At 43.3% G+C, this 16,746-nt stretch overlaps 1 protein-coding gene across 1 annotated transcript; it reads right to left on the reverse strand.

Annotated features, from left to right (window-relative positions):
• Positions 1 to 969: 969 nt before the first annotated feature.
• On the reverse strand, positions 970 to 1,787 carry LOC112605574 (olfactory receptor 10V1). The gene is given in 3 exon segments (XM_025355159.1): positions 970 to 1,184; positions 1,187 to 1,305; positions 1,307 to 1,787. Coding segments are annotated over 3 exon segments (747 nt in total). The 5' UTR covers positions 1,720 to 1,787.
• Between the last annotated feature and the right edge of the window lie 14,959 nt (positions 1,788 to 16,746).

Below are 16,746 nucleotides of genomic sequence, written 5' to 3' on the forward strand. Positions count from 1 at the left end.
ATAAATCCAAGGTAGGGCAGATTTTATGTGATGGTGAAGATGGCAATAACCACATTTACTACCATATCTCCCTTTTTATTTATTTATTTTTTTTAGATGGAGTCTCGCTCTTGTTGTCCAGGCTGGAGTGCAGTGGCTCAATCTTGGCTCACTGCAACCTCTGCCTCCTGGGTTCAAGTGATTCTCCTGCCTCATCCTCCCAAGTAGCTGGGATTACAGGCGCCCACCACCATGCCAGGCTAATTTTTGTATTTTTAGTAGAAATGGGGTTTCACCAGGTTGGCCAGGCTGGTTTTGAACTCCTGACCTCAGGTGATCCACTCACCTCGGCCTCCTAAAGTGCTGGGATTACAGGCGTGAGCCACTGCGCCCCGCCCATACCTCCCTTTAACAGTCACAAAGTATTTTCACTGAATATATATCTAATTATCCTCAGAAGTAACCCCAGAATTTAGATCCCCCAGCTATTTTAATCTCTATTTTGGAGGTGAAGAACCTGAGGCTGGGAAATGGAAAATGATTTTTTTAAAATATAACTAAGAGGCCGGGCGCCGTGGCTCAAGCCTGTAATCCCAGCACTTTGGGAGGCCGAGACGGGTGGATCACGAGGTCAGGAGATCGAGACCATCCTGGCGAACACGGTGAAACCCCGTCTCTACTAAGAAAATACAAAAAAAAAAAAAAAAAAAAAAAAACTAGCCGGGCAAGGTGGCGGGCGCCTGTAGTCCCAGCTACTAGCGAGGCTGAGGCAGGAGAATGGCGTAAACCTGGGAGGCGGAGCTTGCAGTGAGCTGAGATCCGGCCACTGCACTCCAGCCTGGGTGACAGAGCGAGATTCCGTCTCAAAAAAAATATGTATATATATATAACTAAGAAGTAACAGTATAAAACACAATCAACTGTTGTCCCTTATCTTTCTGGCAGTATGCCATGTGCCTCTGCCCAGCAGTGTTGAAGAGTGGAATGTGTTTAGAGCAGCAGGACCCTTGTCATTGCTCTCTTCAAAGCATCCTTAAGTTCTCTGTTCCTCATGCTGTAGATCAAGGGGTTAAGCACAGGGGTAATGAAGGTGTAAACTACAGATACTACCTGTCCCCTCTCAGGATAGTAGCTAGAGCTGGGACACAAGAAGATGAGGCTTGTACATCCATCCTGGAGGAGAACCACAGTCAGGCGGGAGGAAAGGTGGAGAAGGCCTTGTGCCTCCCCTCTGCAGAGTGGATCTTCAGGATGGCAGCCATGATGAAGACATAGCAGAGAGTGATAAGCAGGAAGGGGATGGTGAGAATGGTCATGCTGACCACAGAGTGGCTTATGGACCCAGGTGTCTGCACAGGCCAGTCTCATGACAGTGAAGACATCACAGTAGAACTTTTCTTTGCTGCTGCATAAAGGGAGTTGGAAGATAAGCATGGTCAGCTGCATGGCTAAGAAGAACCCCAGCAGCAGAAACCCCAGGGCCAGCTGGACACACAGTCTCCAGCTCATGATGAGGCCGTAACGGAGAGGATGACAGATAGCCACAAACCAGTCAAAGGCCATGACGGCCAGCAGGATGCAGTCAGCACTTCCCAGGAAGATGAAGAAGAACATGTGGGCTCCACAGCCGGGCAGGGAAATGGGGTTTCTCCCCATGGACAGGACATTGCCCAGAGTCAAAGGGGCAATGGTGAAAAAGTAGATCTCCAGAGCTGCAAAGTTTGCCAGGAAGAAGTACATGGAGGCTGGGCATGATAGCTCATGCCTGTAATCCGAGCATTTTGGGAGGCAGAGGCAGGCGGATCACCTGAGGTCAGGAGTCCAAGACCAACCTGGTCAACATGGTGAAACCCCATCTCTACTAAAAATACAAAAATTAACCGGGTGTGGTGGTAAGCCCCTGTAATCCCAGCTTCTGGGAAGGCTGAGGCAGGAGAATTGCTTGAACCCAGCAGATGGAGTTGCAGTGAGCCAAGATCAAGCCACTGCACTCCAGCCTGGGTGACAAAGTGAGACCCTGCCTTTAAAAAAAACAAAACAAACAAACAAATAAACAAACAAACAAACAAAAAACACTGCATGATTTTAATGACTGAATAATATTCCATTGTATGTACATGCTACCTTTTGTTTACCCATTCTTCTGCTCACGGACACTGAACTATTTCCACTTTTTGGCTACTTTGAATAAGGCTGCTAGGAACGAACATTGGTGCACAAATACCTCTTTGAGTCAGCACTGAAATTTCAAACACACTATACCATTCCCAGATCACAAAGCCCTCTACTTCGATCTCTTGCCTGGTTGCCAAGAGTACAGCCTCTAGTCTAGGTTCTAATTCCTGATCTGATTGACCAAGGGTATGACCTTGGACAACTTGTTGAAGCTTTCTGCTGCAACTTCTTTATCTATAAATATACAAAATAGGACACAGCTCAAAAAAATTATTGTGAGAATAAGTGTATCTGGCTCCCAGTAAGTTCTTCATAAATGTTAGCAATAATCATTAATACTATGAAGTGAGCTTCCTGGGAAATGTCTCAGGATGTGCTAGGGAGGCTGAATGTTGCCCCCCTGGTTCCCTTTTCCCACCTCATAGGAAACAGGGGATGTAGGGAGAAATTCCACAGCTAGACCACCTGGGTCCCATATTTTGGGGTTTTTACCAAAGCGTTTTTGTCTGTGGATAATTGCTAGCTGACCTTTCTGTGGGGGGAGTGAGGCCTGGGACCCCCTAGTTCACCATTTATTGATGTCACTCATAATGTCTGTTTTGAAGACTTACTTGTTGTTAGTATCATTGGCATATAATGCCACTTCATTAGCTCCAGGAGGTTAAGCTACTGTGAATGCTTCAATTCATTTGTAACTCCACACCAGGAAGTCTCTCACAGGGTTAGGAAATCCCAAAGTCCGTAGGGTTCACTGGTTCATTCCCCAGGGTTTAGACCACATAGCAGCCCAATCAGCCTGATCCTCCCTTTACCCTTCCTTCCTTGTCTTCTGCCCAGAGAGGCTGATGATCACATCCTTACCTGGAGCTGAGTAGAGCCCGAGGTAGAATCCTCTTCTTACTATCTTGGGAACTGTGGAGTCGAATCTTGGATAAACCACCTTTCACCAAGGGAAGCACACATTTAGATTCTGTTAGTCCTTTCCTGTTGCTGCTTCAAAAGAGAAGGTGGTGGGGCTTTCATTGTAGGTTCACTCTCAGTTCTGTCTCCTTCTCATATCATTTCTGGAGAATTCCCTGCCTACTTTGGTTCAGTAAAGCCCCAAGAGGATAACTTAGCTTTCAACTTGACCATCCCCAGTAGGGTTAATGTTTGAACACAAATAGGAATTGTTTAAAGACAAAATAGTCTAAACTGGTTTAATTGCTACTAGATATATATACATATTTGAGACAGAGTCTTGCTCTGTTGCCCAGGCTGGAGTGCAGTGGTGCGATCTCAGCTCACTGCAGCCTCCACCTACCGGGTTCAAGCAATTCTCCTGTCTCAGCCTCCCAAGTAGCTGGGACTACAGGTGCACGCCACCACGCCCAGCTAACTTTTGTATTTTTAATAAAGATGAGGTTTCACCATATTGGTCAGGCTGGTCTCGAACTCCTGACCTCAGGGGATCCACCCACCTCGGCCTCCCAAAGTGCTGGGATTAAAGGCATGAGCCACCATGCCCAGGCTAGACTTAGCTAGCTATATTTTAATCATTGCTTAAGTTTTTATTCTCCACATTTAAGATAGTTTGGCAAGATAGCCAGCTTTAACTCATCAAAGCAGAGGCCAATTTTGTGTACCTAGACAAATCTCAGAATCACTAAATTTCAGCCAAGTGTCTCCTGTTAAATGAAGCTTAATTCTGATACATACGCTTTCCCCCACTCTCCTCCAAGAAGGAAAAATTATTCCATGCTTCATGCTCTGCACTGGCTTTGTGCCTGCCCCAATTACAGCAGTTATCACTCTGTGATATTATGGGACTTGTTGCTCCACCTCTACCAGGATAGGTCCTCAATGAGAGTAACTAATTCAAGTAGGTATTGCATTGCATTTTCTCATGTGGTGCTAAGCATATAGCACACATTTAGCATTCACTGATTACAGAACATTGTATCATTGGACATTCCTTCATTCATTCATCTAATGTTGTTCAAGACCATACATACTTTCTATAACTGAAGTGTTTTATGCAAACTGCTGATATTGATACCTGGTCAAGATTGTATAAAATATACAAAATAGGTCAGGGGTGGTGGCTCATACATGCAATGTCAGCAATCTCGGAGGCTGGGGCAGAAAGATCACTTGAGCCCAGGAGTTTGAGACCAGCCTGGGCAACATAGCAAGACCTTATCTCTACAAAAAAAAAAATTCTTTTAAATTAGCCCCATGTGGTGGTGCACACCTGTAATCCCAGCTACATGGAAGACTGAGACAAGAGGATCCTCTGAGCCCAGGAGTTTGATGCTGCAGTGAGCTATGATGACATCACTGCACTCCAGCATGGGTGACAGAGTGAGACCCTATCTCTTAAAAAATAAATAAATAAAAAAAATTTCCAAACTTGCATTATTCATGAACAACCTTCATGATTTATGTTTTATCTCAGTTATTGATATTATTAACTTAAGATTTTTCTTAAATTCAACTCACTCACTTTTTGTTACATAACATTGTGTATTGTACTGTTTATATATATTTTATCCCTCACTTTTAAATAAATACAAAAGATGTTTAAATCCTTATTCATGTAGAACCTGAAACTTTCACTTCTAATACCAATAGCTCTGAAAACTCTGGAATTATTGTTGAAGAGAAGGACCTGTAAGTCCTTACACCGGTAAGGGGGTGTGTGTGTGTGTGTGTGTGTGAGAGAGAGAGAGAGAGAGAGAGAGATTGAGAGGAAGAAGTTTGGCAGGAGTTTTTCAAAGCAGTCTTGAAAAAAAATACAAAACCTTTCCTTTTCTTCTAGAATCAGACTCCAGGGAGTTTGGAAGAGAAAGTGATGGGATCCCAGGTGACTATGAGGCTATTACTATGATCAATGCATCATTTTCTCCCACATTCCCCATTGATTTACTGAGAGCCTCTAGCTGACCCCATCACTTCAACCTGAGTCTCCCAAATGCAACCACGAACCCCAGTGGACACAGTTGGCAAGTATGGGCTGTGTCTGTATGGCTTGAATAGGGGCCCAGCCAAGCTTGCTATTGATAAATGAGGCCTCAGCAAACACCTACATCTCCCCTCTCTAAGAAGAGTGAGTATTTACACTCCAGTAAATGTTCTATGCCCCCAAAGATCTTTTTATTTATTTTTATTTCTATTTATTTATCCATGTATCTACTTATTTTAGAGATGGGGTCTCACTATGTTGCCCAGGCTGGTCTTGAACTCCTGGGCTCAAGCAATCTTCCTGCCTCTGAGTCCTCGATTGCTTCAAATTACAGGTATGAGCCACTGCTAAAAACTAAGAGTGAGGAGTGAATTTCACTTCAAAAAATTATTAAATCATTCGATTTTTACTGTTTTTTTCTTGAAATTTTTTGGTTTCTAGGTCAAACTTACCTGGGTAACAATCAAACCTTAAAATATATCTAAAGGAATTGTGTTCAGTAATGCAAAGATGGACACGAGTCTAACAATTTGCATTTTCAGTTTGCTCATGGGCCAGGTGCCCAACACTTTGGGAGGAGAGATGAGAGGATTGCTTGCATCCAGGAGACCAGCCTAGGTCACATAGTGAGACCCCATCGCTACAAAAAAAAAAAAAAAAAATTAGTCGAGTCTGGTGACACGCACCTGTAGTTCCAGCTACTCAGGGGGCTGAAATGGAAGGATCGCTTGAGCTCAGGAGTTAAAGACTGCAGTGAGCTGTGATCACGCCACTGCACTCCAGTCTGAGTGACAGGGCAAGAAAGATCCTCTCTCAAAAAACCAAACAAACAAACAAACGAAAAACAATTTGCTTATGAGTTGACTTCTACAGCCTGGATTCTGTTACGGTAGACTTATTTCATTCAGAGCTAAAGGACCATTCCACCTATTACCATTTCCTTAAGTCTTTGCTGTTGATTATTTACATAACCATTTCTCTGAAAGTATTCCCAGAAGATAGTCTTCATTGGGCTAAATTCATAGGTGGTTAAAGAAAGAGTTCTCATGATCAAATGTTTTAGGGAGCTTTAACCCTACAAAGATTGTTTCATTCTAGGACGTCCCAGATGAAGTGCATGTGAGTCTTCAAGAGGAAAACAGTGTTAGTATGCACTTTTCTTCCTCTTAGCCATGGAACTCTTTTTTACCAGTCATTTGAGGAAAGTAGGCACCTGAAAGTAAGCCAGCATTTTAAGCAATGCTGATTTATTCTGTTCTAGAAGAGAAGATGATACAAACTCTTACGGTAACTCCTTTTCTGCAGCATTTGAGAATTCTGATATCTCGTGGCTATTGGAACTTGACACACTTGCCTTCTTAGCTAATAGTCACCTAAATAATGTAAATGCATTTCAGAAAAAAAAGAGAAATGGATTTTGTTTGTAGGAAGCAACAGAATCAAGACCCAAGTCATCTGAGATCAGACTTAGCAATTTACATAGGACTATTAGGTCCACAGTCTCACTTGATGGTACTTTCTTTTTTTTTTTTTTTCTTTTTTTTTTTTTGGACAGGGTCTGGCTCTGTCGCCCAGGCTGAAGTGCAGTGGAGCGATCTCAGCTCACCGCAAGCTCCGCTTCCCAGGTTCAAGCTATTCTCCTGCCTCAGCCTCCTGAGTAGCTGGGACTACAGACGCCCGCCACCATGCCCCGCTAATTTTTTTGTATTTTTAGTGGAGGCGGGGTTTCACTGTGTTAGCCAGGATGGTCTCCATCTCCTGACCTCGTGATCCGCCCGCCTCCGCCTCCCAAAGTGCTGGGATTACAGGCATGAGCCACAGCGCCCGGCCTTGATGGTACTTTCAACAGGCCTCACAAGCAGGCTGATTTTAGAGATGAAAAAAGACATTGTGTCTTCACAGCCAGAAAGTGGATGCACAGCAACAAAAGGAGAGTTAATAGAATTTACAACAATTCCTGACACTTACATGTCTTTTTTCCCTTAACTTCTGTATGATTCTGTATGGTTCATTCAATTTTTTCCAAGTAGAAATAGCTTCTTGATCAACAATATCCAGAAAGAGTCAGTATGTTCTGAGCAGCAAGAACCTCGCAATTTCTTCTTTTTTAAAAAGAGCATGCTTGAGTTCCTTCTTCCTCATGCTGCAGATCAAGGGGTTTAGCACAGGAGTGACGCATGTGTAAACCATAGACACTACCTTGCCCCTCTCACAAGAGAAGATGGAGCTGGGGCACAAATAGGTGAGGCTTGTTCATTGTGCTGGAGGAGAATTAAACCAGGTGGAAGGAGCAGGTGGGGAAAGCCTTGTACCTTCCCTCTGCAGAGCGGATATCAGGATGGCAGCCACAGTGAAGACGTAGGAGCGTGTGATGAAGAGTTAGGAACAATTAGGACATCGACACTGACCATATGATTTGTGCAATAATTTAACATTTACAAAGTTTCATTTATATTTTATTTCAGTCCTATAAAGATACTACTTTACTTAGTCTCTTGGGCAATAGTTAACATTCAGCTCTGCAGATGGCAAAACCACAATGCACAGAGGCGAAATGATTTTTCCAAGTTTGCACGGTTCATCAGTGTCTGATGTGGGATTTTAACCGAGACTTTTGACTTTATATTTAATCTCCTCCACTAATATGGGTAATCCGCAAAAAGAGACCGTGAATGTCAGAGAGGGCCCTCCTAAAACTGAGTTACGGCCTGCCAGACATTTTTAGTTTAAAAAAAGAAAGTTGGCTGGGCACGGTGGCTCATGCCTGTAATCCCAGCACTTTGGGAGGCCAAGGTTGGAGGACTGCTTGAGGCTAGGAGTTCAAGACCAACCTGGCCAACAAAGTGAGACCCCATCTCTAAAAGAAAAAAAAAAAAAAGGAAAGTTTTTTTTTGTTGTTTGTTTGTTTAATTACTACCTCTATAAACTAGTTAGCCATTCAGACTATTTCCTTCACATAGTTAATGCCACTAGGATTCACTCCAGTGGCTCAGACCAATGAGTAAATAAAGTTAAATTAGAAAATGGGGACCGGGTGCGGTGGCTTACACCTGTAATCCAACACTTTGGGAGGCCGAGGGGGGCAGATCGCCTGAGGTCAGGAGTAGGAGATCAGCATGGCCAACATGGTGAAACCCCATCTCTACTAAAAATACAAAAATTAGTCAGGCATGGTGGCGGGCACCTGTGGTCCCAGCTACTCAGGAGGCTGAGGCAGGACAATTGCTTGAACCTGGGAGATGGAGGTTGCAGTGAGCTGAGATCATGCCACTGCACTCCAGCCTGGGCAACAGAGCAGAGTTGCCCAGGACACCATCTCAAAAACAAAAAAAAAAAAGAAAATTACTCCTGCTTGCTTTTGGTGTCCATTTCCGTGGAATATCTTTTTCCATCCCTTTACCTTAAATTTATGTGTGTCCTTAGTGTTAGGTGGGTCTCTTCAAGACTGCAGAAATTTGGTTGGTGAATTCTTATCCATTCTGCCATTCTGTATCTTCAAAATGGAGCACTGAGGCCATTTACATTCGATGTTAGTATTGAGATATCAGGTACTACTCTATTCATCATGCTATTTCTAGCCTGAATACCTTGTGTTTTTTCATTGTGTTATTGTTATACAGGTCCTGTGAGATTCATGCTTTAAGGAGATTCCATTTTGGTGTATTCTGAGGATTTGTTTCAAGATTTAGAGCTCCTTTTAGCAGTTCTTGTAGTGCTGGCTTGGTAGTGGTGAATTCTTTCAGCATTTGTTTGTCTGGAAAATACTTCCTCTTTCCTTCATTTATGAAGCTTACTTTCTCCAGATACAAACTTCTTGGCTGATAATTGTTTTTTTAAGGAGGCTAAAAGTAAGACCCCCAATCCCTTCTAGCTTCTAGAGTTTCTGCTGAGAAATCTGCTGTATCTGATAGGTTTTCCTTTTTAGGTTACCTGATGCTTTTGCCTCACAGCTTTTTTTTTTTTTTTTTTTTTTTTTTTTGAGACGGAGTCTGGCTCTGTCACCCAGGCTGGAGTGCAGTGGCCGGATCTCAGCTCACTGCAAGCTCCGCCTCCCGGGTTTACGCCATTCTCCTGCCTCAGCCTCCCGAGTAGCTGGGACTACAGGCGCCTGCCACCTCGCCCGGCTAAGTTTTTGTATTTTTAGTAGAGATGGGGTTTCACTGTGTTCGCCAGGATGGTCTCGATCTCCTGACCTCGTGATCCGCCCGTCTCGGCCTCCCAAAGTGCTGGGATTACAGGCTTGAGCCACCGCGCCCGGCCTTGCCTCACAGCTTTTAAGATTCTTTCCTTCGTCTTGACTTTAGATAAACTGATGACCATGTGCCTAGGCTATGATCTTTTTGTGATGAATTTCCCAGGTGTTCTGTGAGCTTCTTGCATTTGGATGTGTAGACCTCTAGCAAGGCTGGGGAAGGTTTCCTTAATTATTCCTTCAAATATGTTTTCCAAACTTTTACATTTCTTTTATTTCTCAGTAAAACCAATTATTCTTAGGTTTGGATGTTTAACATAGTCCCAAACTTCTCGGAGACCTTGTTCATTTTTCATTTTTTAAAATTCTTTTTTGTCTTTGATAGATTGGGTTAATTCAAAAGCCTTGTCTTCCAGCTCTAAAGTTCTGTATTTCTTTCTTTTTTTTTTTTTTTTAGATGGAGTCTTGCTCTGTCAGCCAGACTGGAGTGCAGTGGTATGATCTTGGCTCAGCTCACTGCAACCCCCCGCCTCCCGGGTTTAAGTGATTCTCCTGCCTCAGCCTCCCAAGTAGCTGGGATTACAGGCATGCGCCACCACACCCAGCTAATTTTTGTATTTTTAGTAAAGACGAGGTTTCACCATGTTGGCCAGGCTGGTCTCAAACTCCTGACCTCAGGTGATCTGCCCGTCTCAGCCTCCCAAAGTGCTGGGATTACAGGTGTGAGCCACTGCACCAGCCTAAAGTTATTTCCTCTGCTTGTTCTATTGCTGAAACTTTCCAGTACATTTTGCATTTATCTAAGTGTGTCCTTGATTTTCAGAAGTTGTGATTGTCTTTTATGTATGTTATCTATTTCACTGAAGAATTTTCCTTTCATATCCTGAACCATGTACCCTGTTTTTGATTTATTTAAATTAGACTTCACTTTTCCCTGCTGCCTCCTAGATTAGCTTAATAATTGACCTTCTGAATTCTTTTTCTGGCAATTCAGAGATTTCTTCTTGGTTTGGATCCATTGCTGTTGAGCTGGTATGATCTTTTGGGGGATGTTAAAGAACCTTGTTTCGTCATATTACCAGAATTGTTTTTCTGGTTCCTTCTCATTTGGGTAGACTATGTCAGAGGGAAGATCTGGGATTCAAGGGCTGCTGTTCAGAATTTTTTGTCCCCCGAGGTGCTCCCATGACATGATGCTTTCCCCTTCCCCTATAAATGGGGCTTCCTGAAAGCTGATCTATAGTAATTGTTTTTGCTCTTCTGGGACTAGCCACCCAGTGGAGCTACCAGGCTCTATGCTGGTACTGGGGAGTGTCTGCAGAGTCCTGCGATGGGACCCGTCTTTAGGACTTGCAGCCATGGATACCAGCACCTGCTCCAGTGGAGGTAGCAGGGGAGTGAAGTGGACTCTGTGAGGGTCCTTGGTTTTTTTTTTTTTTTTTTTTTTTTTTTTTTTTTTTTTTTGAGACGGAGTCTCGCGCTGTGTCACCCAGGCTGGAGTGCAGTGGCGCGATCTCGGCTCACTGCAAGCTCCGCCTCCCAGGTTCAGGCCATTCTCCTGCCTCAGCCTCCGAGTAGCTGGGACTACAGGCGCCCGCCACCACGCCCGGCTAGTTTTTTGTATTTTTAGTAGAGACGGGGTTTCACCATGTTAGCCAGGATGGTCTCGATCTCCTGACCTCGTGATCCGCCCGCCTCGGCCTCCCAAAGTGCTGGGATTACAGGCTTGAGCCACCGCGCCCGGCCCCCTTGGTTGTTTTTGTTTAGTGCGCTGGTTTTGTGTTGGTTGACCTCCAGGCAACACCATGGACTACTACTCAGCCATAAAAAGGAATGAATTAATGGCATTCACAGCAACATAGATGGAATTGGAGACTATTATTCTAAGTGAAGTACCTCAGGAATGGAAAACCAAACATCATATGTCCTCACTCGTATATGAGAGTTAAGCTATGAGGGCGCAAAAGCCTGAGACTGATGCATTGGATTTTTGGGACTTGGGGGAAAGGGTGCGGGGTGGTGAGGGATAAAAGACTACACATTGGGTACAGTGTACACTGCTTAGGTGATGGGTGCACCAAAATCTCAGAAATCACCGCTAAAGAATTTATTCATGTAACCAAACACCACCTATTCCCCAAAAATGTATTGAAATAAAAACATTTTTTAAAGAAATGAAAACCAGTCATGTCCAAATCTTGTACACTAAATGTGAAACTTCTTACTCATTATTATTGCAGAATATAGGTGTTCCCGCTCTTGGGGAGAAACTATAATCAGAAATTTTCTCTTTTCCAATTCCTATCAAGATACTGGTTGAGTAAAACAGTGTTCGTGGAGCATTTCTTGAACAACTTGCTGGCTAATCAGGCTCTAAAAGTTTAGGTTTATTCCCTAAAATCAAGTTAGACAATCAAATAGCTGTATCCTTTTACCGATTGTGATGGCCCATTCCAGAACTGCTCAAAGTGCCTTGTATGTCAATGACACACCATTAGCCTACATTGAGAATTAATGGTTAAGGTCACAGGCTCTGGAGTGAGGCTGAGCCAGCACTTAGTACCTGTATAATCTTGGGAAATTTGCTTACTCTCTCTGAGCCTCAGTTCTTTATGTGTAAAATGGGAATGATAATTGTACCTACTCCATAAGATTTTGTGGAATCAAATGAGTTAACATGTTAACTAAGCACCTAAAACAATGTCTGATACATACTTAAATGCCCAATAAAAGACAGCTAGTGTTATTATCATTGTTGATGTGTTTTAATATATGGTATATTCTCCTTTGAAAACTGTAGGAAAAGACCTTTTTACATAGAAAGTTATGCCAAAAAACTTAGATTTCTTCATATACTTGTATGTTATTATATGACTTTAAAATTCTCAAATTTAATTGTCTTTTATTCTTTCTCTTGGCTACTAGGAAGCTCAGATGCCCATAGGTGGCCACTCTCTAAACCGCAGAGGAGTGCATGCTTTGCCTTTCTGCATAGCAATCTTACTACTGTATTTTTTACAATCCTGACAGATTTTTTTCTTTACCCCAATCTTCTTGACCATGTGTTTTTAACTTTTGGATTAGATGTATCTTTAAGCTGCTTCAAATCTTTTGTGGAAGGATATTGGGAATAGAATAGATTAAAAATAGAGAAGTAATTTATTAAGTTCAACAAATGCCATTGTTATAGATAAAATATTTATCAAATCTTCTCCACATTAGCACCATTAAAAATAATTGTGCTAAGACTATGGTTGATCCTTGTAATCCCAAAACCTCAGGAAGCTGAGATGGGAGAATCACTTGAGGCCAGGAGCTCAAGCTGCGTGAGCCATGATTATGCCACTGCCCTCCAGCCTGGGCGACAGAGTGAGACCCCGACTCTAAAAAAATAAAACAAAATAAATAAAATGCTTGTATGGCCCTGCACTTCTTAATGTTGTTGCCCAGCCAAGGACCCCAAGAATTCTTGCCACTGGGTTTCCATATTGGTTTTCTTCATTTTTTCCCTTTTTTGTATATTGCACAATCAGATACAGGATAGAGTGGCTTCTATCATCTATTGCATTGCATTTGCAACATCAAGAAGAGAATGAGGGGCCAGGTATAGTGGCTCACGCCTGTAATCTCAGCACTTTGGGATGCCATGGTGGGCAGATCATTCGAGATCAGGAGTTTGAGACCAGCCTGACCAACATGGTGAAACCCCATCTCTACTAAAAATACAAAAAAAAAAAAAATTAGCCAGGTATGGTGGTATATGCCTGTAGTCCCTGCTACTCGGGAGGCTGAGGCAGGAGAATCGCTTGAACTCAGGAGGCAGAGGTTGCAGTGAGTCAAGATTGCACCACGGCATTCCAGCCTGGGTGACAGAGGGAGACTCCATATTGAAAGAAAAAAAAAAAAGCAGAAGAAGAGAATGAGTTTTTTTTTTTTTAATCTTATTAAGGAAGGTATCTTGAAAATATCTTTCCCTACTCCTAATCTTCCATTTGAACCTCTCCACCAATCTCCACAACAACCCTGCTCATTGCCTATTGTGGTTTTCGCATTCCCCTGGAAGGATTGCAGGACCCAATATACTGCCATAAGAAGCAGCTGACTCTACTACGTATTTTGGGAAGCGCTGATATGACCTTCAGGAAGGTGGGACTTAAACAACTTAGTGAGAGCTATTCAGTTGCAAGTGAGTAAGGACCTTAAAGATACACACACACACACACACACAGAGCTTATTGTGTACTTTCCTATTATATTTTTGCATACCCATTATCTCATTTGACTATCATTCCAATCCTTTGAGGTAGGAAAGCTGTCATTATTATTATCCCCTTTTTACATAAAGGAAAGATTAGAGCTCAAGTTTGTGCCCTAGACCCTAAGGCTAAGCACTTACTATATGCCCAGAACTGTGCCAGAAAATACAGAGAAAAAGTAAGCCATGTCTTCTGACCCAAGGGGCCTTATAGGCATATTATAGAGGCAATACCAAAACCTATGAAACTCAGTTTATAGAAAGAAGTATGATTTAATGAAAAGAGAAAGATCACCAGCAGATAGAGTTGCCAGACAGATTTTCTTGAAGCAGTGGAACTTGAGCAGGCCTTAAAAGACAAAGGGTCAAAAAGACATATGGATATGTAAATCCATTGGGTCTGCATGCCTTCAGGGATATAGGCCCTCAAAACAGGAGACAGGATGGCATCCACTCTAGCACCTGCTCCCACCATGCATCCATTCATTCATTCTTTTTTTGTTTGTTTGTTTGAGACAGAGTCTCGCTCTATCGTCCAGGCTGGAGTGCAGTGGCGCAATCTCAGCTCACTGTAAGCTCTGCCTCCCAGGTTCACGCCATTCTCCTGCCTCAGCCTCCCCAGTAGCTGGGACTACAGGCACCTGCCACCATACCTGGCTAATTTTTTTGTATTTTTAGTAGAGACGGGGTTTCACCATGTTAGCCACGATGGTCTTGATCTCCTGACATCGTGATCCGCCTGCCTCAGGCTCCCAAAATGCTGGGATTACAGGCGTGAGCCATCGCGCCTGGCCACATTCATTCTTTTATTCGTTGACCTTCCTGTGCCAGTCCTTATTCTAAGCCCTGTGGTGGAAGAGGAGTTTGGTGGAGGTGGTAGTATCAGAGGCATTTGAATCAGAGCAACACCATCTTGAATAGGGGCTGGGTAAAATAAGGCTGAGACCTACTGGGCTGCATTTCTAGAAGGTTAAGCATTCTAAGACACAGGCTGTGATAGGAGGTCAGTACAAGTTACAGGTCACAAAGACTTTGCTGATAAAACAGCATATGGTAAAGAAGTCAGCCAAATCCCACCAAAACTAAAATGGCAATGCAATGAAAGTGACCTCTGGTCATTCTCACTGCTCATTATACACTAGTTATAATGCATTAGCATGCGAGAGGACACTCCTACTGTTCCCAGACCAAACTGAGGGTTGAGCTGCTATTTCTCATGGCCCAATAATGAGATGCAAATAAACAGGGAGGAAGAGAGTTTTCATTTCTGTAACCGGAGAAGGGAGAAGGCCTGGAAATTATGACCAGATCAACTCAAAATTATAGTTTTCCAGAGCTTATATACCTTCTAAGCTGTATGTCTATATGTAAGTGTGCATTCATGTAAAGACACAAGTGATTAACTTTTTTTTTGAGACAGAGTTTCACTCTTGTTGCCCAGGCTGGAATGCAATGGCACAGTCTCAACTCACAGCAACCTCCACCTCCCGGGTTCAAGCAATTCTTCTGCCTCAGCCTTCCAAGTAGCTGGGATTACAGGCACCCACCACCACACCCAGCTAATTTTGTACTTTTAGTAGAGACAGGGTTTCCCCATGTTGGTCAGGTTGGTCTTAAACTCCCGACCTCAGGTGGCCTGTCCGCTTCAGCCTCCCAAAGTGCTGGGATTACAGGCATGAGCCACCACGCCCGGCCAACTTCTTTTAATCTATAACTAAGGTCTGAGCCTGAAGACCTTTTTCTGGAGCCTCAGTCAGTTTATTTAATCTAAATGGGTCTAGGTGCTGAGGTGATTACCCTTATCATGTCTCCTGCTAAATCGTAAAGGTCTGGGGAGTTCCTTTAGACCCCAGTAAACCTGTTTGTGGAGGCCTGGGGAGTTTATTCAGACCCCCAATAAAACTTGGTTAATCCTAAAAGGGTCCTGTTAAGCATTCCTTCATTACCCTGCCATGCTTCAAGGCCCAGGAAAAGCCAAGGCAAAACTCTTGGTGGGCTCTTTGTTACATTCCAGCCTTTGTATAAGGGCACCGGCTCGATCAGCTTTTAATGTTTAACCTAGCTACTCAGTCAGTGCTGGGACAGTTGTAACGGAGGCCTGCATTAGTGAGACCTGGCCTGCCATAATACCAGCGCCATGGCAGTCTACAAATGCCACGGCAATGTCAGGAAGTTACCCTATATGGTCTAAAAAGGGGAGGAATCCTCAGTTCTGGGAATCGCCCACCCCTTTCCCAGAAAAGTTATGAATAATTCACTCCTTGTTTAGCATACAATCAAGAAATAACCATAAAAATAGCCAACGAGCAGCCCATTCTGCGCTCTGCCTATGGAGTTGCCATTCTTTCATTCCTTTACTTTCTTAACAAACTTGCTTTCAGTTTACTCTGTGGACTCGCCCTGAATTCTTTCTTGCACAGGATCCAAGAACCGTCTCTTGGGTTCTGGGTCAGGACCCCTTTCCACAACAGCGGGAGCCAATCCAGGGATTCATCATTGGAATCTAATAAAAAGTGGAGAAATTACTGCTGATCAGCATTTCATAGGCCGACAGCCATCAAGGGGTTTGGATCACAATCTCGAACACCATACAGAATCCCAAATGTTGAAATCCTGAAAGATCAAAATTTCTAAACTGAAAATCCCTTATATTTAAATTCCCCAAAATCACAATCATGTGACAGTTGCATCACATTAGGCAGAACTATTACCTTATTATTGTATCTATCTGGAAATTAACTGTGGTTTAAAGAGATGAATGTTGGTGCCAAATTGACAAAGGTGGACTTGTGGACTCAATTTTAGGTGTCAACTTGTCGGGATTAAGGGATATCTAGAAACCTGTTAAAGCATTATTTTAGGTGTGTCTGTGAGGGTGTTTCCAGAGGAGATTAACGTGTGAGTCTGAGTGGATTAGGTGGGGGAGATCTGCCCTCAATGTCAGCTGGTACCATTCAATGGGCTGGGGACTTAGAGAGCCCAGAGATACAGAAGGCAGGCTGAGTATGGTGGCTCATGCCTGTAATTCTAGCATTTTGGGAGGCTGAGGTGGGCAAATTGCTTGAGCCCAGGAGTTCAAGACCAGCCTGGGCAACATGGCAAAAAATCCTCTCTCTACCAAAAAAAAGAAAAGAAAAGAAAAAATTAGTCAGGCATGGTGGCTCATGCCTGTAGTCCCAGCTGTGCAGGAGGCTGAGATGG

This window comes from Theropithecus gelada, chromosome 14 (assembly GCF_003255815.1).
Source record: "Theropithecus gelada isolate Dixy chromosome 14, Tgel_1.0, whole genome shotgun sequence".
Classification (NCBI taxonomy): domain Eukaryota; kingdom Metazoa; phylum Chordata; class Mammalia; order Primates; family Cercopithecidae; genus Theropithecus; species Theropithecus gelada.